Source organism: Uloborus diversus, chromosome 2 (genome assembly GCF_026930045.1).
Source record: "Uloborus diversus isolate 005 chromosome 2, Udiv.v.3.1, whole genome shotgun sequence".
NCBI classification, from domain to species: Eukaryota; Metazoa; Arthropoda; class Arachnida; order Araneae; family Uloboridae; genus Uloborus; species Uloborus diversus.
The window spans coordinates 26,660,838-26,678,614 of record NC_072732.1 but is presented as its reverse complement, the minus strand read 5'-3'; the positions used below and the strand labels follow the sequence as shown (position 1 = coordinate 26,678,614).

Below are 17,777 nucleotides of genomic sequence, written 5' to 3'. Positions count from 1 at the left end.
TGTGTGTATATGTGTAAGTGTCTGTATGTATGTGTTTGTGTGTGTGTAGTTGTGTATGTATGCGCGTGTGTGTAGGACATGGATGCAACCTGGAGACGGCTTTCGCTATAGGAGCAGCAGCGTGAGGAGCCCGCCTGTCCACGGTGATGGTGCAGAGGGTGGCGGTGGGAAAAATCAAAGGACCTCAAAAACAGTCAAATGAAAGCAATAAGCAATCGTGATTGCTCAAAAAAAAAAAAAAATGTGTAATGTTACCAGTATTAATGGGTGTAATGTTACATGAATTCTAAAGTGTGCAGCATCATTGTTTTAAAAACCCACTGTTGGAGGAACCTTGCACTATGGTTTCAGGAGAAGTCAACACGCATTCGTAAAGATCAGAATCGGCGCAGCGCAGGTAAGCTCTTATTAAAGCCTTGGTTTCCTAGGAGCGAACACGCCGATCGTCGGCGTCGCTCCTCGCCGAGGCGAAAACTTGATTCTTCTGCGCATGCGCGCCTGAGCTAAATCGACGTCGTGAATGGCCACGCCGGAATCCACTTGACTTTGATTTCAGCGTCACGGCGGGGAGCGACGTCGAAGATCGGCGATTCGCTCTTAGGAAACCAGGGCGTTAGCGAAACGAAACCCATCGTGATGGCCGAGCGGTAAAAACTCTTGTTCTGCGACCTGCCTGAGATTTGCGTTAAGGGTTCGGGCAGATGAAAGCTTCATTTTCGCTAATGTGTAACCTATCAAGCAATTTCTCTGTAAGCATTCAGAAAATTCTGGTGTAACCTTACGCTATAGTTACGTTACCATGGTGTAACCTTCCACATGCACTGTGTAACTTTACACCAGTTATATCATTTAAGTTACTCCGGAACCGCTTTTATGGAGTAATTTTACACAAAAGTTTTTACAGTGTTGTAATTTTTCTCCCCTTTTTTGAACACTTGCAGGATTGATAACAGATATCCTCATTTCTTTGGATGACCGATTTCTCTACGTAAGCAACTGGCTGCATGGTGATGTTCGGCAATATGATATATCCGACACTTTGAATCCACGATGCGTTGGACAGGTAAACTTTTCTCTTGGTGTTTTAACACAGACTAAATTAAAGTAATGAAAAAATAAACAAGCAAAAAAAGAGAGATTGTAAAAATTTATAAAATAATTATTTATTGATTGCAAACCACTATCCAAATATCTAAAACCTAAATAAGCCTGCTTCGTTCAATTTATTTCTTTATGTTTAGTAGTATAAATACGTAGTCAACCGTAACATTTTGCTCTTTAGCTCCGAGCTTGAATTCAGCTTAGCCTTGAACTTTCACTTACGTCGACATGCTCAGTATATTAGAACATGAGATAAAGAACCCTTATACCTCATGTTCTAATATACTGAGAAAATTGGAACAAACCTCATCTTGTGTAGAAAAAAAAAACGTTTTTCGAATGATATGAAATGTAATAGACTGTTTGGAGTCTTTCATTCCCTTAATATGCAATTTATGTGAAATTTCAACTTCAAAAACTAATTACAATAAAAATATTTCGAAAATGAAAAAGAAATCACTCCGAGGTGCAAACCCACGCAGCTCGAAGTAATATTATGTCAAATTTCAAGGATGTAAGTGCTATGGGATCTCCTGGACGTGGGACAGTCACAGCTACAGTTTCAGTTTATTTGATGTTTTTGGGATTGTTTCCTTCGGTCAAAAGTACTACTTTTAGTCACTAAAGTTGATAGAATGAGCAAAAAAAAAAAAAAAAAAACATGGACCCAGAAAATACTTTTATTTTTCCAACAGTTATTTTTTAATTATTATTTATTTATTTATTTATTTATTTATTTATTTTATTTATTTATTTATTTATTTATTTTTTTTTTATGTCCGATTTTTCAAACAAAGCGTGGTTTTTCTGAATTTCCAAATGATGTACTTTGGTGCATTCCACTGGCGCGCTGAATGTTTACGCTTGCTGTCTACCGTATTTCCAGGTTATGATAATTCAGAAGCGAATAAAATATTGCACTCTACGCTTCCTATCAACTACATCTTAGCCACTACATATGAGTAAGGAAGTGAATTAAATATTGCACTCTGCGCTAATGGCAACAGTTAATGGCAATTCATTATTTGTGATGTCAAGCGCAGAAGCGTAAAATATAAAATTGAGTCTGCGCACCGATTTAAATAATTTTTAAAAAATAGTAAACTTTGTCAAATTATTTAAAAAATGGTCAAATCCTATGTTTTTAAGCATGCTCTTTCAGAAAAAAAAACTATTAAAATTTCGGAAACAACCCCATTTTTTTTTAATATATAGAGGTTTCCTCACGTTTTTGTTACTAACCATTTTGGGTCGGATTGTGTATGGCTACACTATCAGAAATTCATCGCTCAACTCTCGAGCATTCTTCAATAGTTAGACAAATTTCGTCATTTAAGAAGAATTTTTCCTCGCTGGGTCAGAAACTCATGCTCAAATCTCACGAAAGTTTCGTCCATTTGACGAAAAGTTTACTCAGTTCGACGAAAAGTTAAACCAGAATTTCTTTTCTACGTAGCCATTTTAGTCAAATACGACGAAAATTTCCTGCTAATTGAGTCTGAGTTTCTGAGAGTGTTCTAAAGCAGTGGTTGACAACTGGTAGACCGCGGTCCAGGTTCGGGTCGCGATTGGTCAAAAATTGGACAGATAAAACTATTTTTGAAAGTACTGTCTGACCATGGATTACATGGAAAGCCTAATATCCGGCTTTTAGGCGGAAATGGACGTATCTATTAGTTTATAGGGGTGTTAGTTGGTTTGTTTCATATGTACACTTTTGCTTCTCTATTATTTAGCCTTAGTTTTGTTAAAATGAAAATTTGCTCACAGCAACATTTTTTAAATCTAAAGTATATTCGATCTATATTCTCACGGCAAAAATTAATTGATTTATTTATTTACAACAAAGTTTTGAGCTTACCATTTTGCTTTTACGTTCCTGAACAAAATGAAAATATGTTATTTTCTTTTTGTTGTTTCCATGGTAACTATTTTTGTTTCCCCTTATTTTACTTTTGAGAGTGCAATAAATGAATAAGGCACTAGTGACATTATAAAACGCGAGCATCAAAATCCCATTGTTATTTTCCCTTCTACCTTGCTAGATTCATTCAGATGGAATAGTCTTTACTTGGCAGATTGCCAAATTACATACAATCCGCGGTCAAACAATATGACTGACACAAATTTCTCAAAAATAATCTCCTGTAAATAATGATATCTTTTGGCATCACCCTTGTCATTTTTTCTATTTTCTGTTATAAATTGATTGATTTGAGCCATTTTCTTGGCTATAAGGTAAGGTTTGCATGCGTTTGGGAAGCTTTTGAAGAACGAATTTCGTTGAAAATCACCGACCGTACACCTTCAACTTAATGTTTGCATACAAGCTGCTATGTGAAGCTCACTTAAAAAAAAATCTCAAGACTACAAATTTGATTTCTCCCGTTGATTTCCGAATACAAATATGTCTGTCGATTGTATTTAATATTTCTTGAGTGAAAACTAAAATTAAAAGAAAAAAATGTAAGAAATATAATTTTTTTTCCCTTAACTTCTATGGAAAATTTTTCAAAATTTTCCACTTAAAGTTACTTGCCGACCCCATTTCTAGGGGTTGATCCCCGAAAGTTACAAGCGAAATTTTGTCATTGACAAGAGATGACCGACTAGATCTAAATTTATTTTCAGGGCTGGCCCGCTACCTTTTTCATTTTACTAGCTTATCGCCTTGCTGTTTTTTAACTAAGAAACAAAGCAAAAGAAACTCAAATTTTAAATTGTTTATTAATAGGAAAAAAAAATGTGTTAGTGATTTTATATTTTATGTATCCCACCGCTACAGTACTTTTTTTTTTCCAGATATTTTTGGGAGGTAGCCTGTGCAAGAACGAAAAAGTTGAAGTGATCGAAGATACGGAAATGCAGGTATGGAAAATTTTATAATAAGTGCTATTTATGATCAAATAAACCCTTAAAGGGCCAGGTTTAGCTAAAATCATTTGCTTCTCGGCTTTTTAGTTCTCGTTTAAATCACGTGGAAAAAGCGTATAAAGTCATTTTTAACTTTAAAAACAACAAATACTTTTCAGTCAAAGTCTCAAAACAGTCATTAACAAATGCAAATACAAAAGTGACGATTAGCAACAGGTTCTGGGCCCAGCTAGGCTGGTCCTAGTCAATTTACAATCCCCAATGAAGATCAATGACCCTCTTAAAACTATCTACTCCCTTGCTCATTATCAGCTCTTCCGGTAAGCTGTACCAAGGTTCCACTACCCTGCTAAAATAATAATATTTCCTAATATCTATGTTACCATGTTAACATTGTAAACTAGAAGATCGTCCGTCAAGGCATGACGGGACATTTGAACGAAACCATTGCCTGTTTGGGGATATTTTGATAGTTGAAATTGTAACCCTAACTCCAGTAGATTAACGCTAAACTCCAGTAGGTAGCGTTCAGAGTTGACCGCTTTTTCGTTTCTTCATTCCCCTGAAGTGACACAGTCATACAGTAAAAGAGTTAAGTTACCGGATCGAGTTCAGCCTTGTCACGATAAAGCCTTTCCCTGCATGTTAAACATTGGGGCCGTGGTAGCCCGATCGGTAGAGTGTCGGATTCGGGACCGGAGGGTCCTGAGTTCGAACCTCGACGGTTGAAGACCCACCGTCGTCATTAAAGGGGACTGGGCGACGTTAAATATGCTCGTAGTCTCAATGTCCTCCAAGTGAAACGATGCCTCTGGGAGTGCTAGCACCAGGTAGCTATTAGCTCCTGGACTAGTTCTAAATTCTCATTAACTGTTCGATCCGGTGATGGTGCTGCCATCTATCGGTATATAAAAATAATGGAGGCAAGGCACTTAGTATGCAGTCCTCGACATAAATACAGTTGTAGTCAGTTGTGACTCTGAATAGGAATAGGATGTTAAACCAGGGAGATTAAAGGGAAGGAGATAAATCTTGACTATGCAGAAGTGGCAACGTTTGTTCACTTTTTCCAGAGGGCGCTGTATGTGCACCGCTCCCGACAATCGCAGCAGATCAATGTAAATGATGCTAAGTTTCTCATTTTTTTAGAGGCAGCAATTAAAGCAAAAAAAAACTACTGGAAATTGGTTGTAATAAGGGGCCAATGGTGTGGATGTACGGCTTTCGTCCACAGGAAGTTGGCGCAGTATTTTGATGGAAAAATTTATTTTATTTTTCATCACCAACTTGCCGAATTCGTCTGCTATTTAAAAGCGAAACAATTTTTTGCTTTCACGACCTTTAACAGATAAAAATAAATGTTAATATTCTATTCACTTAACTTCAAGCTGATATTGATTGTAATAATTTTATTCACGTGTTTACTCACTGCTTAAACAGAATTGTTATCATTATTTTTTTTATTATTATTGCAATTTTTTCTACAACCAAATCGAAAAAAAATCGGGAAACCTTTTTCATTTAAAAAATACACATGATTAATTTCAACAGAAAACCCCACAAACTATCTCAAAAAAGCGTTCCGAGGTATAATTTTTTGAATGAATAAGGTTTCTCGATTTTTTTTCCATTTGGTTGTCGAAAAAAATGCAGTAATAAAAAAATAATGATAACAATTCTGTTTAAGCAGTGAGTAAACACGTGAATAAAATTATTGTAATCAATATCAGCTTGAAGTTAAGTGAATAGAACATTAACATTTATTTTTATCTGTTAAAGGTCGTGAAAGCAAAAAAGTATTTCGCTTTAATTAGTTCTCGAAATATGTCACGAAATTTACAACTAATTAAAAAAATGATTTACGTAATTAATTCTACAACATTCTCATTTCGTTAATTATTTACAGGAATAGAAACATTCCAACTCGTCAAAAATGAAACATCGCACAGCGCAATATTAATAGCAGACGAATTCGGCAAGTTGGTGATGAAAAATAAAATAAATTTTTCCATCAAAATACTGCGCTAACTTCCTGTGGACGAAAGCCGTACATCGTCCACTATATTGGCCCTTTATTACAACCAATTTCCAGTAGTTTTTTTCTTTTTTTGCTTTAATAGCTGCCTCTAAAAAAATGAGAAACTTAGCATCATTTACATTGATCTGCTGCGATTGTCGGGAGCGGTGCACATACAGCGCCCTCTGGAAATAGTGAACAAATGTTGCCACTTTTACACTAGAAATCCCGTAGGACATTTCTCTCCTTCTTCCTACTCCGTGTGTTAAACATTACCAAACCAAAACACATTATCAAATTATCATGCCGGGGCGCGAGTTTCATTGTTGAAACTCGCGGGTTACTCGATCATTGGCTATTATATATATATATATATATATATGAGGATAGGACCTCACTTTTCAAGTAATTTAAGTTTTTGTTCTTTACAAAAGAACAAAAAGTAGGCATTCTCAAGCGTGCCAAACTAAACGAAACTACATGCATCAAAGTTTGAAGTAAATCTATTCTTGCAAGTTAAAAATTGATTTAATTGCATCTTCCGTGTGCATCTGATTGAATATTATCAACAACAGATGTTCAATTTTGTACTCATAGAGCTTCAGAAGACTGAATCGGATACATAATCTGATGAAAGCATGTGTAATTTAAGGATTAATATGGCGAATTAATTTCATGATTTTACAGCTGAATTTTAACGGTTGTTTTTTCACTCAGAGACGTAAAAGTGACCTCCGTAATTGTGCTTTCTTTTTCCAGGAGCAGCCAGTAAGGCCTACCGTGAGAGGTAGCCTCGTGCGCGGAGGTCCACAAATGCTTCAGTTGAGTTTGGATGGGGAAAGACTTTATGTTACAAATTCTCTTTTCAGTGCCTGGGACGAGCAGTTCTATCCTGAAAATATTGAGTTAGTACTTTTCTTGCCTGTTTTCTGTTGAACTAGTTTAATTATGTAACTGGTTATTGCGATAGAGTCTCGAAAACTCGGCACTCGATAACTCGGCTTAATCCAGAAAACTGGGCCGCATTCTGGCAAGACGAAAACCCAGCATTTTCACCAATTCGGCCACTTGCTGCTCCTCTTTAAGCGCAATTTTCAAGACTCAACTGTACTGGATTTTTCACGCTTCATCCGATTAACCAGATGTACAAGTACATGTATGAAATGCTGGTTTCAGGCAACAAATGCTGCATCGATGCAGTTTGCGCTATAAATAGATTATTTTTATTTTATTTTATTTATTTATTTATTTAGTTTTTTTAATTTTAATTTACTTATTTCTTTTTTTTATTTATTTATTTAATTTAATTTAATTTTATTTATTTATTTTTATTTATTTATTTTATTTTATTTTTTTTTTTTTTTTTTTGACTTTTGAAGAAGCTTGTCAAAATGAGTGTCTTTTGATAAATCCCTAATGGTTTTTCTTCTTCTGTATTTTTTCTTTTTACAATCACGAATTGCTTATTGTTTCTATTTGACCGCTGAATGACATCCGCGTCCTTTGATTTTTATTTTTCTATGCTTATAATGCACGCGTCCATGTGCCACGGAATCGAATTATTTATAAATACAAATACAAATACAAATACAAATGTGACGACCAGCAACAGGCACTGGGCCCAGCTAGGCTGGTCCTAGTCAATTAATTAGTCCCCAATGAAGATCAATGGCCCTCTTAAAGCTATCCACTCCCTTGCTCATTACCACCTCTTCCGGTAAGCTATTCCAAGTGCCCACGACCCTGCTAAAGTAGTAGTTTTTCCTGATTTCCAAGTTAGCCTGAGATTTAAATAGCTTAAAACAATGACCCCTTGTCCTGCTTTCCCCGCAAAAATTTAATCCATTTACATCTTTCATTTTGATAAATTTAAATAACTGAATCATGTCCCCTCTGACTCTCCTTTGCTCCAGGCTATACATGTTAAGCCTATTAAGTCTGGTATCATAATCTAAATCTGAGAGTCCCCTTACTAATTTAGTTACCCTTCTTTGAACCCTTTCCAATACAAAAATATCTTTCTTCAGATAAGGCGACCAAAACTGAACAGCATACTCCAAATGAGGTCTTACTAAACTCCTATATAAAGGCAGAAGAACTTTCTTAGATTTGTTTGAAATAGATCTATTGATGAACCCAAGCATTTTGTTGGCTTTGTTACTAGCAATACTGCACTGTTGACTAAACTTGAAGTCCTGATTTATAAAGACACCCAGATCCATAACATTTTCTGCCTGATTTATGACTGAACCCTGTAAACGATATCTCATACGCTTATTTCCATGACCTAAGTGTAGCACTTGACATTTCCCTACATTAACTGCCATACCCCATTTATCTGCCCACTTAGTAATATGATCTAAATCCTCTTGCAGCTGTTTTACTTGTTCTTCATTTTCGACAATCCCCATAACTTTTACATCGTCAGCAAAACAATTCATGCATCCAGAAATATTATCATTGATGTCATTCATAAATATAATAAACAAAAGAGGCCCTAAAACTGATCCCTGAGGAACCCCACTTAAAACATCACTCCAATTAGAATGATTTCCTCTCACAACTACTCTTTGCTTCCTACCAGTAAGCCAATTTCTAACCCAAAGTAAAGTTTTTCCTCCTATTCCAATGTCAGCTAACTTGCTGAGAAGAGCAACATGCGGTACCTTGTCAAAAGCTTTTTGAAAATCAATATAAACAACATCCACACATTTTTTGTTATCTAAAGCTGAGGTAACCTTGTCGTAGAAATGCAATAAATTAGTAGTACAGGATTTACCTTTCCTGAAACCATACTGCAAACTAGTCAACAGACTATTAGTCTCTAAGAACATCATGATCTTACCCAGTAAGCAAAATATCTTGCCTCAGCATTGCATAAAGGTTGACATGCAAGAAAAATCATCTTGCATTAATGCTGCCTCAATATTGTTATGTTACTCCATTTATGCTGTCAGCAGGCTGCCACAATATTGACTGACAAGGTGTATGCAGCATAATATCAGGAAAATATCAAGGTATGCTGCTTTTGTAATATTGCATACGTATTGATATGACAGGATAATATCAAGATGTTGTCATGACAGCATGAAATCAAGGTCTAGGCAAGATGATCTTGCTTTTGTAATCTTGCGTACGTATTGATATGACAGGATAATATCAAGATGTTGTCATGACAGCATGAAATCAAGGTCTAGGCAAGATGATCTTGCTTTTGTAATATTGCATACGTATTGATATGACAGGAAAATGTCAGGATACATTGACATGACAGTATGAAATCAGCACGTTTGCAAGGTGTTTTATCCATTTATTTATTTGTATTATTTTCACTTTAAACTCGAGAATTAAATTTCATTCTTTAATTATTTCTGTTATTATTCAAGATAATTTTCTAGCCTAAGAATATTTTCTTAAAGGTGACATCTGATCGAAAATTTATATAAAGATATTAATACTCGCAATTTAATTTAAAAAATGAAACTTTCTTCGTTTTGCGTAATACTTGACTTATTTTTTAAATTCATGCTTCTAATTGTACTATAAAGACATAAAATGCCTAGTTAGGAATAATTGCGGAAGGTTTTATAGCACATTTAAGAGTAAAGATAGCAAAACAATAAATAAATAAATAAATACAATTAAGTACATTTCAAATGGATGTCAGCATTGTAAATATCCCAAGGACAAAACATATGAATTTATCTTAAAGAATAACATAAATAACCATTGAATAAAATTAATCTTACTCGCGAGATTGAAATGATAATACGAAATTCTGGGCTTCATTCCTTTGTTTCGAAGTCTAGGGACGAAAAAAGTTATTTTCGGCCATTTCTAACATTGATCGCACATCGTCTGCGATATGACTTGTTTAGTACTATATTAATAAACAAATGCAAATATCAGTCATTCATAAGTTATTCCTAAAACAATACTATTCCACACTAATAACTAAGCAACCAACTTAACGAAGCCTAAAAAATGCAACGCCACGTGCAACGCCTCTGAACCGACTGAATCGATGTGCTAGCAATGCGAGGGACGTTGGGTAGAAAGAACTGTGTGCATGCGCAAGTATCAACGAAGGTCCACCTGTTCTATTGTGTACTAATTACCTTGACGGCGACAGCATGAAATCAATATCATCTTGACGGCGTCAACATGTATGCAATGTTGTTATTGTAAGGTAATATCAATATTGATATTTTAAGATGAATGCAATGTTGCATACGTGTTGTTATTGTAATATTGCTTTTTAATCTTTATGCAAGCTTTATGCAGTATGAAACACGTCAATATTGACGCCGTCAGTATGATATCAAGATCTGTCAAGGTTGATGCAAGAAATTTTGCTAGTAGGGTAATTTTGATCAAAGTTTCGAAAATCTTACAAATCACCGAAGTCAAACTTACAGGTCTATAATTCCCAGCAATACCTTTAGACCCCTTCTTGAAGAGTGGCATTATGTTAGCCAGCTTCCAGTCCTCTGGCACCGTCCCCGAGTTATAAGAAGCATTGAAAATATTCAAAATAACATCCACTAATTCCTCTGCACATTCAACTAAAATTTTTGGATAAATATTATCTGGTCCCGGAGCTTTAGTTGCTTTAATCTTTTTCAAATGAAATAAAACCTCCTCCCTGGAAAATACAAAATCCTCAAGCTGTATAATAGCTTGTGTCTTGTTAGTGTCAACTGTTGAGATACAGTTATCGTTAAACACACTGGAAAAAAAGTTATTTAGAACATTTGCAATATCCCTATCGTTTTGGATTAAATTTCCATGCTCATCAACCAAAGGCCCAATTTGACTGTTTCGAGCTTTCCCAGAATTAGCGTAAGCAAAAAACCTCTTAGGGTTCCCATCAATGTCATCTGCCAGCCTTTGCTCCAATTCCCTTTTCTGAATCCGTACCAAATACTTAAAATTTCGCCTTGCCTTACCATACTGGAGCCTTTCCGCACTCTGACCAGTTACTTTAAACTTACGAAAAGTGGCTTGCTTATAATTAAGAGCTTCTTTAGTCTCCCTGGAGAACCACATGGGCCAAATTTTGGTACTAACACCTTTTCTCCTAAATGGAACATAGTCCCCAACGGTTTTAGCAAGTTTATCCTTAAATTCCGTCCACTGCTGATCTACGTCGCTATTTTCCAACCCTGACGAAAAAACCTCTTTCAACCTCTGCCTAAGTGCAACAAAATCGGTGTTTCTGAAATTGGGCACAAACCTAAAATTATCATCTTTGCACACTTCAAATTTAACCCGGAACCTAATGCTGTTATGATCACTATCTCCAATATGCTCCCCTACACTCAACCCCTGAACAAAACTACCTATGTCACAAAAAACTAGATCCAAAATGGCCTCCTCTCGAGTTCCCTGAGTTACAACTTGATCTAAGAAACAGTCACCAATTACTTTTAAAAATTCCTCTTCTTTGCCATTACCAGGATAAAAATTATTCCAATCAATACCCGGAAAATTGAAATCCCCCATTATGATAACGGATCCCTTACTGGACATGTCACTAATAATACGGTACATCTGTTCATCTTGTCCCTGGTTTGAATTAGGTGGCCTATAAATGTTTCCAAAGCGTAGCTTTATGCCCTTACTGCTCATCAACTCCAGCCAAACCATATCAATATCAGTAGGCTTATCATTTATGACCAATTCATTGCAAATAAAATTGTCTCTAACATAAAATAAAACCCCACCACCTCTTTTACCTACTCTATCCTGTCTGAATAAATTATACCCAGCAATATGTAATAACTCTGCATCAGATTCGGTAGCCCATGTCTCTGTAATTCCGATAACATCCAACTTCTCATCCATAACTATGCTTTTCAATTCATCCATCTTGTTCCTAATACTGCGAGCATTGGTAAAGAAAACTTTAAGCATGCCTAAGTTGCTTTTATTTAACACCCTGAAATTTCCTAAATTACAATTGTTAACATTACTACTCTTGTTTGTCACTTTATTTCCATTTCTAGCAATACCCAAAAACATATCATTCTCTCGATACCTGGTGCTTGAACCATGCCCCCCATTCCAACTTAGTTTTTTGACTCCAAAGCCCTTAAAATTAATCCACTAACCATTTTGACCCCTGTAGAGCTCAGATGCAGGCCATCCCTAGCAATCCAATCCCGTTTACAATGACTCCATACATCAATGAACCTGATACTGCGCTTTTCGCAAATTGACTTCAGTAGCAAGTTCATACACCTCGCACGTTGATTTAGCCAGCTCCTATGCACTCCATACCTGGGAAGCAAACCAACCACTTGGACATTTGTCGAAAAGCTGGTTGCTTTATCCAACAGGGATTCCCATTCCCTAGAAAACTCCTCATTTTTACTGTGGCCTACATCATTTGTTCCCACCCACAAAGTAACCATGTCCTCCTTATTCAATACTCCCTTCTTTTCAGCAACCATATTAACGTCTTTTACCCGAGCCCCTGGTAAACAACACCTAGCCACCTTACGCTTTACTCTCCCAACTGTGTTACCCACCTCCCTTACCATAGAGTCCCCCAAAATTACACCCTTAGTTTCCCAATCTAACTCCTCATTTGAAACTTCCCCCTGAATCTCTGGAACATTTATACCCTCTACAACTGGCTTACACCCTAATGCTAACTGGGCTTCCAAAACTAGCATCTTAAGTCTTAAGTCTGAGAGTTCAGCACATTTAGTGCAAATATAATCCTCTTCAAAAACAGACTCATTTTCCCCCTTATACAGGCAGAACATATGACATAGATCACAAGAGATCCACCTGTCCCCCTTCCCACTCTTTACCTCTTTCATAATGCATATAACACCCATTTCTACTCAGTGAATATGTTCCAAAAGGCAAAACAGTAAGATAAAAATGCAAAAAAACACAGAATAAATACTAAAAACAGCAGTAAATAAACAGAGTTGCTACACCCAATAAAGCACACAAGATCAAAAACGACTTTCTCGACTTTACACAATCCTTTTTACACGAAAACAGTATCCGGCACACAACATCCAGCCCCATGCATTCAATTGAATTTCGACACCTTGAGTTAAAATTATGGTTGCAATAAAAGCCATTAGTAGAGACAAGAAGCCCAACGATTGTAGGGTCCTATCGCAATTCATGATTTCGAAAAACATAACTTGAATTCAAGATATCAAAATTCAATTTTTTTTTCGGGTTGAAATAAAGAGTGGGGCCAGGGCCTGATTAATGCACGGTCCGGCGGGTCCGCGGACCTGGGCACCACAAATTTAGGGGCACCAAAATAGCCTAGCCTAAATTCACTTACTTACTTACTCTTTTTTTTTAAAGCTCATTTCACTTTTTCTCAACTTTAAGGGAGAGGAGACTCAAAAGTTTTTAAAAATCAGCTCAAAACCTCATAAAGTTAAAGACATTTCGCGTAAAGAAGTCGTTGTCCCTTAGCTCTGGAATTTCAAAATAATTACTCAGATGACATATAAGATCATTTTCCAGAAGAATTAACACACTTTCAAATTTTTGCAAAAGGTAACCCTTCTGGGAATGTCGAATGTTCCCTGGAGAATGTTTAAAAAGGATAAGATCACTAAATATTACACTCAGGGCCTGATTAACGCACGGTCCGGCGGGTCCGCGGACCTGGGCACCACAAATTTAGGGGCACTAAAATAGCCTAAATTAACTTCCTTCCTTCCTTTTTTTTTCTGTTAAAGTGAACGTTCCTTTTCAGCTTTGAAAAGAATCAAAAATCGTTTGAGAAGCTGCGTTTCTCAGGATAATTTACAGGCGTTTTTCTTATTGACCATTGAAAATTCTGTGACACCAAAATTAGATTTCGATGATGTGATCGACACATTTGCCTCTGTTAAAGCCAAAGCCTTTTTAAAGCTTAATGTCAGAATTAGTTTTTTTTTTTTTTTGCTATTTTTGCAGTTTTAAAATGTTTTTTAATTCATTTTCATCTTAAGGTGAGGCAATTTTAACTATGATTAGTATGTTGAGTATCAAGTGTTTGGTATTCAAATCCCAGGTTTTTGTAGTAATGTGTAGGTTTCTAGGGTATTAGGTTTCTAGTATAAAACATTGACTTTGAAATTGTGCTGATTTTCTCATGGGGGTGGGGGCACCAATTTTTACTCAGGACCTGGGCACCAGTTTGTCTTGATCGGGCCCTGAGTGGGGCAAGCAATTCAGTGAAAGAATGCATCTCAAATGGACAACCACAAATCTAAAATCAAACGCATCGTTTCTCTTTTGGAAATGTTAGGAAGAAAATTACTGTTGCTAATTTATCTGTTCATTTACTGGTCAATATGCCCTAGCCGTAGTAACTTACAGTAATTATTTGGGGGATTAGAAAGATGAATATTTTTCATTCTGATTGGAGAAACCTTTCATCTGCCAGACAATCGAGCTCTTTTTTTTTAATATTATAATTTTACTAAGTACTAGAAAACCGCCCATCAAGGTATGACGGGAGAAAATTGCTTCTACATTTGAACGACGCAATTGCTTGTTGTTTAGTGATAGTTTGATCGCTGAAAATTTAACCCTAACTCCTGTGGATTAACCATCGATATACAATATCGATGGTATTAAACCTAAACTGCAGTAGCGTTCATCGTTGACCCCTTTTTAGCTTCTTCATTTTCCTAAAATGATATTCTTACCATTAAAACAGTTAAGTTGCCGGATCCAGTTCAGCCTGTCAAAATAAAACATTCCCCTGATGGGCGCCCATATGCAAAGTTGCAAGGGGGGGGGGGGGCTCAAATATTTCCCCCGTGGTTTAGCTGGATATCTTCCCGTGGAAACTGATTTCAGGACAAATTAGAGTCATTAAAATTTGACATTTTTAATAACTTATTCATTAGTGGCTGGAGAAGGAATGTTTTTACATTTTTGCAAAGAAAAAAGTACTAAAAGCAAGGAAGTTCTAATTTCAGGGGGGGGGGGCTCAAGCCCCCCTTGCCCCCCTACCCGGGGGCCAAGGGCTAATATGGGCGCCCTTTGATTCCCCTGCATGTTAAACAATACCAAAAAATAATTATAATAATTATTATGTTAGGGCGCGATGACGTCAGGAGCGTTACTCGGCCAGTGAATTCGCTATTATATATATGAGTATTATTAACCAAGCAGTTAATTTATTTCATGAAGTAATTTTTACTACCTTCCCTTTCAGAAAAGGCTCGATGATGGTTCTTTTGCACGTTGATAAAGTGAATGGAGGGCTTAGCCTGGATCAAAACTTCATTGTTGATTTTGGAGTCGCGGGTAATATCCTTGCTCACGAAATGAGGTTCCCCGGCGGTGATTGTACTTCGGATATCTGGGAATAAAACGTTTAACTTTGATATATTTTGTAATGTGATTGTAATTGGAATATAAAATATTGAAAATGAGAAAAAAAGTCTTATTTTTCTTTTGCTGTTGCTTGTTTTTTTTAAAATAGATAAAAGAAGAAAAGGTAACTGCTCTCGGGCCTGGGTTTCCCGCTAAGTGAATGGTTCGGAATGGGGTTACTAAGGCCCAAAGTGCGTACCAGTTCTACTAGGATATTATTGGAAGTACTGTACCGAGCGCTGAGGTTATACTTAGCAGTGATATCCTATGTCAATGTTCCCTTTTGATTTAAACTTAAATATCACGACTCTCGAGTTTCTTGATACTCTTTTGTTTTCCATTCATTTTTTTTTTACCTTAGATTTAGAATTGCTGGTGTCTCTTCCTTACAATGTTCTAAATCTTTCTTTCGGTCCGTATTTTAATTTTTCTTCTACTTAAAGCATGCTTCGGGGCACCCTATGTATTTTTATCAACTTCGTTGTGATCTTCGTGATGATATTTTGAATAAAAATATTCAAAAAAGATAAAACGTTGGAAGGAAACCCCGATAACGGACATAATTAAAAATAAAAATACATAAAATTGTGTATAATTAATTATTTATTAGGAACTTGCATGCAGTGAATGTGTGTGAAGAGAATTGAAGCAGTCTATGTTGAATATTTTGTGCAAAGATGATGATTGGCAGAGGCGCCCCGATGGGGGCGGGAGGTCGAGAGGTCACTGTGACATCCCCAATCTTTCCTTATTTCACAAAAAAATGTCCGACATATCGGAAAATTTGGAGACAACATTATAATATTTTTTTTGTAAGGATGTTTAATTTATCTTTCCGTTAGATGTTGGTACGTGTGCATGCTCGTATTTTGTCATTTGGTAAGTTTTGAAGTTTCATTCGGTGAATTGGTAACTCTCCCCTCCTTTCAAATTTTAACTTTGGGCACCCCTGTGGCAGTCATAAATAAATATGAATTAATAAATTATTAATTGCAAAACAAATGCTTACTGACGTAATTTAGAAACATCATGATGAGAGAGAAAAATAGTTTCAGTAACAAGTTTTATAACTGAACACTTTCTAAATCACGGTTTTTACTTATTTTCTTATCTATGATTTACCTCTTAAGCTTTTTACTTTAGCAAAGCCAGGGGCAAACTGGGTATAGGCCATCTGGCCGGTGCGCCTTCAAACCTGTGCGTCTTAGGTTTTTTTTTTTTTTCGCCCTTGAACCTATACGACTTCGTGCTACCCCCCCCCCCCCCACCCCTTGAACCTGTGCGACTCTGAGAGTTTTTTTTCTTTTGCTTTCTCTCTTAATGCCATCGAACGTGCAACTTCGTGGGTTTTTTTCTTTTCTATTTTGCATTCAAACCCTTTTTTTTTCTTTTCTATTTTGCATTCAAACCCTTTTTTTTTCTTTGCGCCCTCGGAAGTCTAGGTTGTCGCCCTCTTGGACGACCCAGTCCGCCCCTAGGCAAAGCTATATTTTGAAGAAATGATTGTTCGAATCAAAGAAATTGAAAATTTTCTGCTTTGTACCGGAGAAGGATCTGGACTGAAGCATAACGCCCCCTCCCCTCTCTTCCAATTGTTTTTTTTTTTTTTTCCTGCCTAGCGGGCTTGTTGCAATCTATTTCAAATTATTCTATTCCATTTTTAAAATCTTATTCTATATTTTTTTTTTCAACAAACGTTTTTTTTCCTCCCTGACGTGCTTCCTTTTCAGCTTGCGCCCCTAGGCCAGGGCTTTGCTGGTCAGACATTGAATAAAAATAACTTAGCGGTCCGTTTTAACTTCAAGCCATTATGGCAATGACGAAAATTTTATTTTTTCCCAATGAATGTTAAACTTTTCTATCTCTTATGTATCTACTTGAAAACGTCAAATTTTACGGGAAATATTTTCAATAAAGAAGAAATTTGCACCCGTCATGCCATGACGAGAGATTTCCTAGTGATTTAAATAAAAATTTCATAAATTAATTTTAACTAATGGCCTAAAATTTGAATTAGCTTATTCATTTCAAGCTAAATTATCATACTTTTTAATATTGCAGAACTAGTATTCCTGCAATACTATTCCTGCAATAAAATAAGTTGGAGAAAAACTAATTTTTTTAATTAGCAGTTAATACTTCTGATTTTGCATATTCCCCTTCTTCAAGTTCTTACAGCCTTGGACCCCCCCCCCCCCCTTAACAAAATCCCAGCTTCAACTAACCAACTTAAATTGTGGTCGATTAGTCGATCAGAGCTTGCGTTCGACAAACCTTACCAGTCTACCGGTGAGTAACCGGTTGCTAACCGCAGCGTTCTTAAGAGCTACCGGTTAACTGGTTGCTTCCGATGTCGTTTTATGACCCTCACTGGTTAATCTACCGGTCGACCGCAACTCTAGCTGGATGATGGAGCCACGTGACATTT

The 17,777-nt window shown here is 36.3% G+C and overlaps 1 protein-coding gene across 1 annotated transcript in view; it reads left to right on the top strand.

Annotated features, from left to right (window-relative positions):
• LOC129216927 (methanethiol oxidase-like) overlaps positions 1-15,404 on the top strand; it is a 62,026-nt gene extending 46,622 nt beyond the window's left edge. Inside the window, exons 8-11 of the mRNA XM_054851144.1 lie at positions 942-1,063; positions 3,904-3,969; positions 6,752-6,897; positions 15,189-15,404. Coding sequence (XP_054707119.1) covers positions 942-1,063; positions 3,904-3,969; positions 6,752-6,897; positions 15,189-15,345 — 491 coding nt within the window. The 3' untranslated portion in view covers positions 15,346-15,404. The remainder of the gene's footprint in view (positions 1-941; positions 1,064-3,903; positions 3,970-6,751; positions 6,898-15,188) is intronic.
• The last annotated feature ends 2,373 nt before the right edge of the window (positions 15,405-17,777 follow it).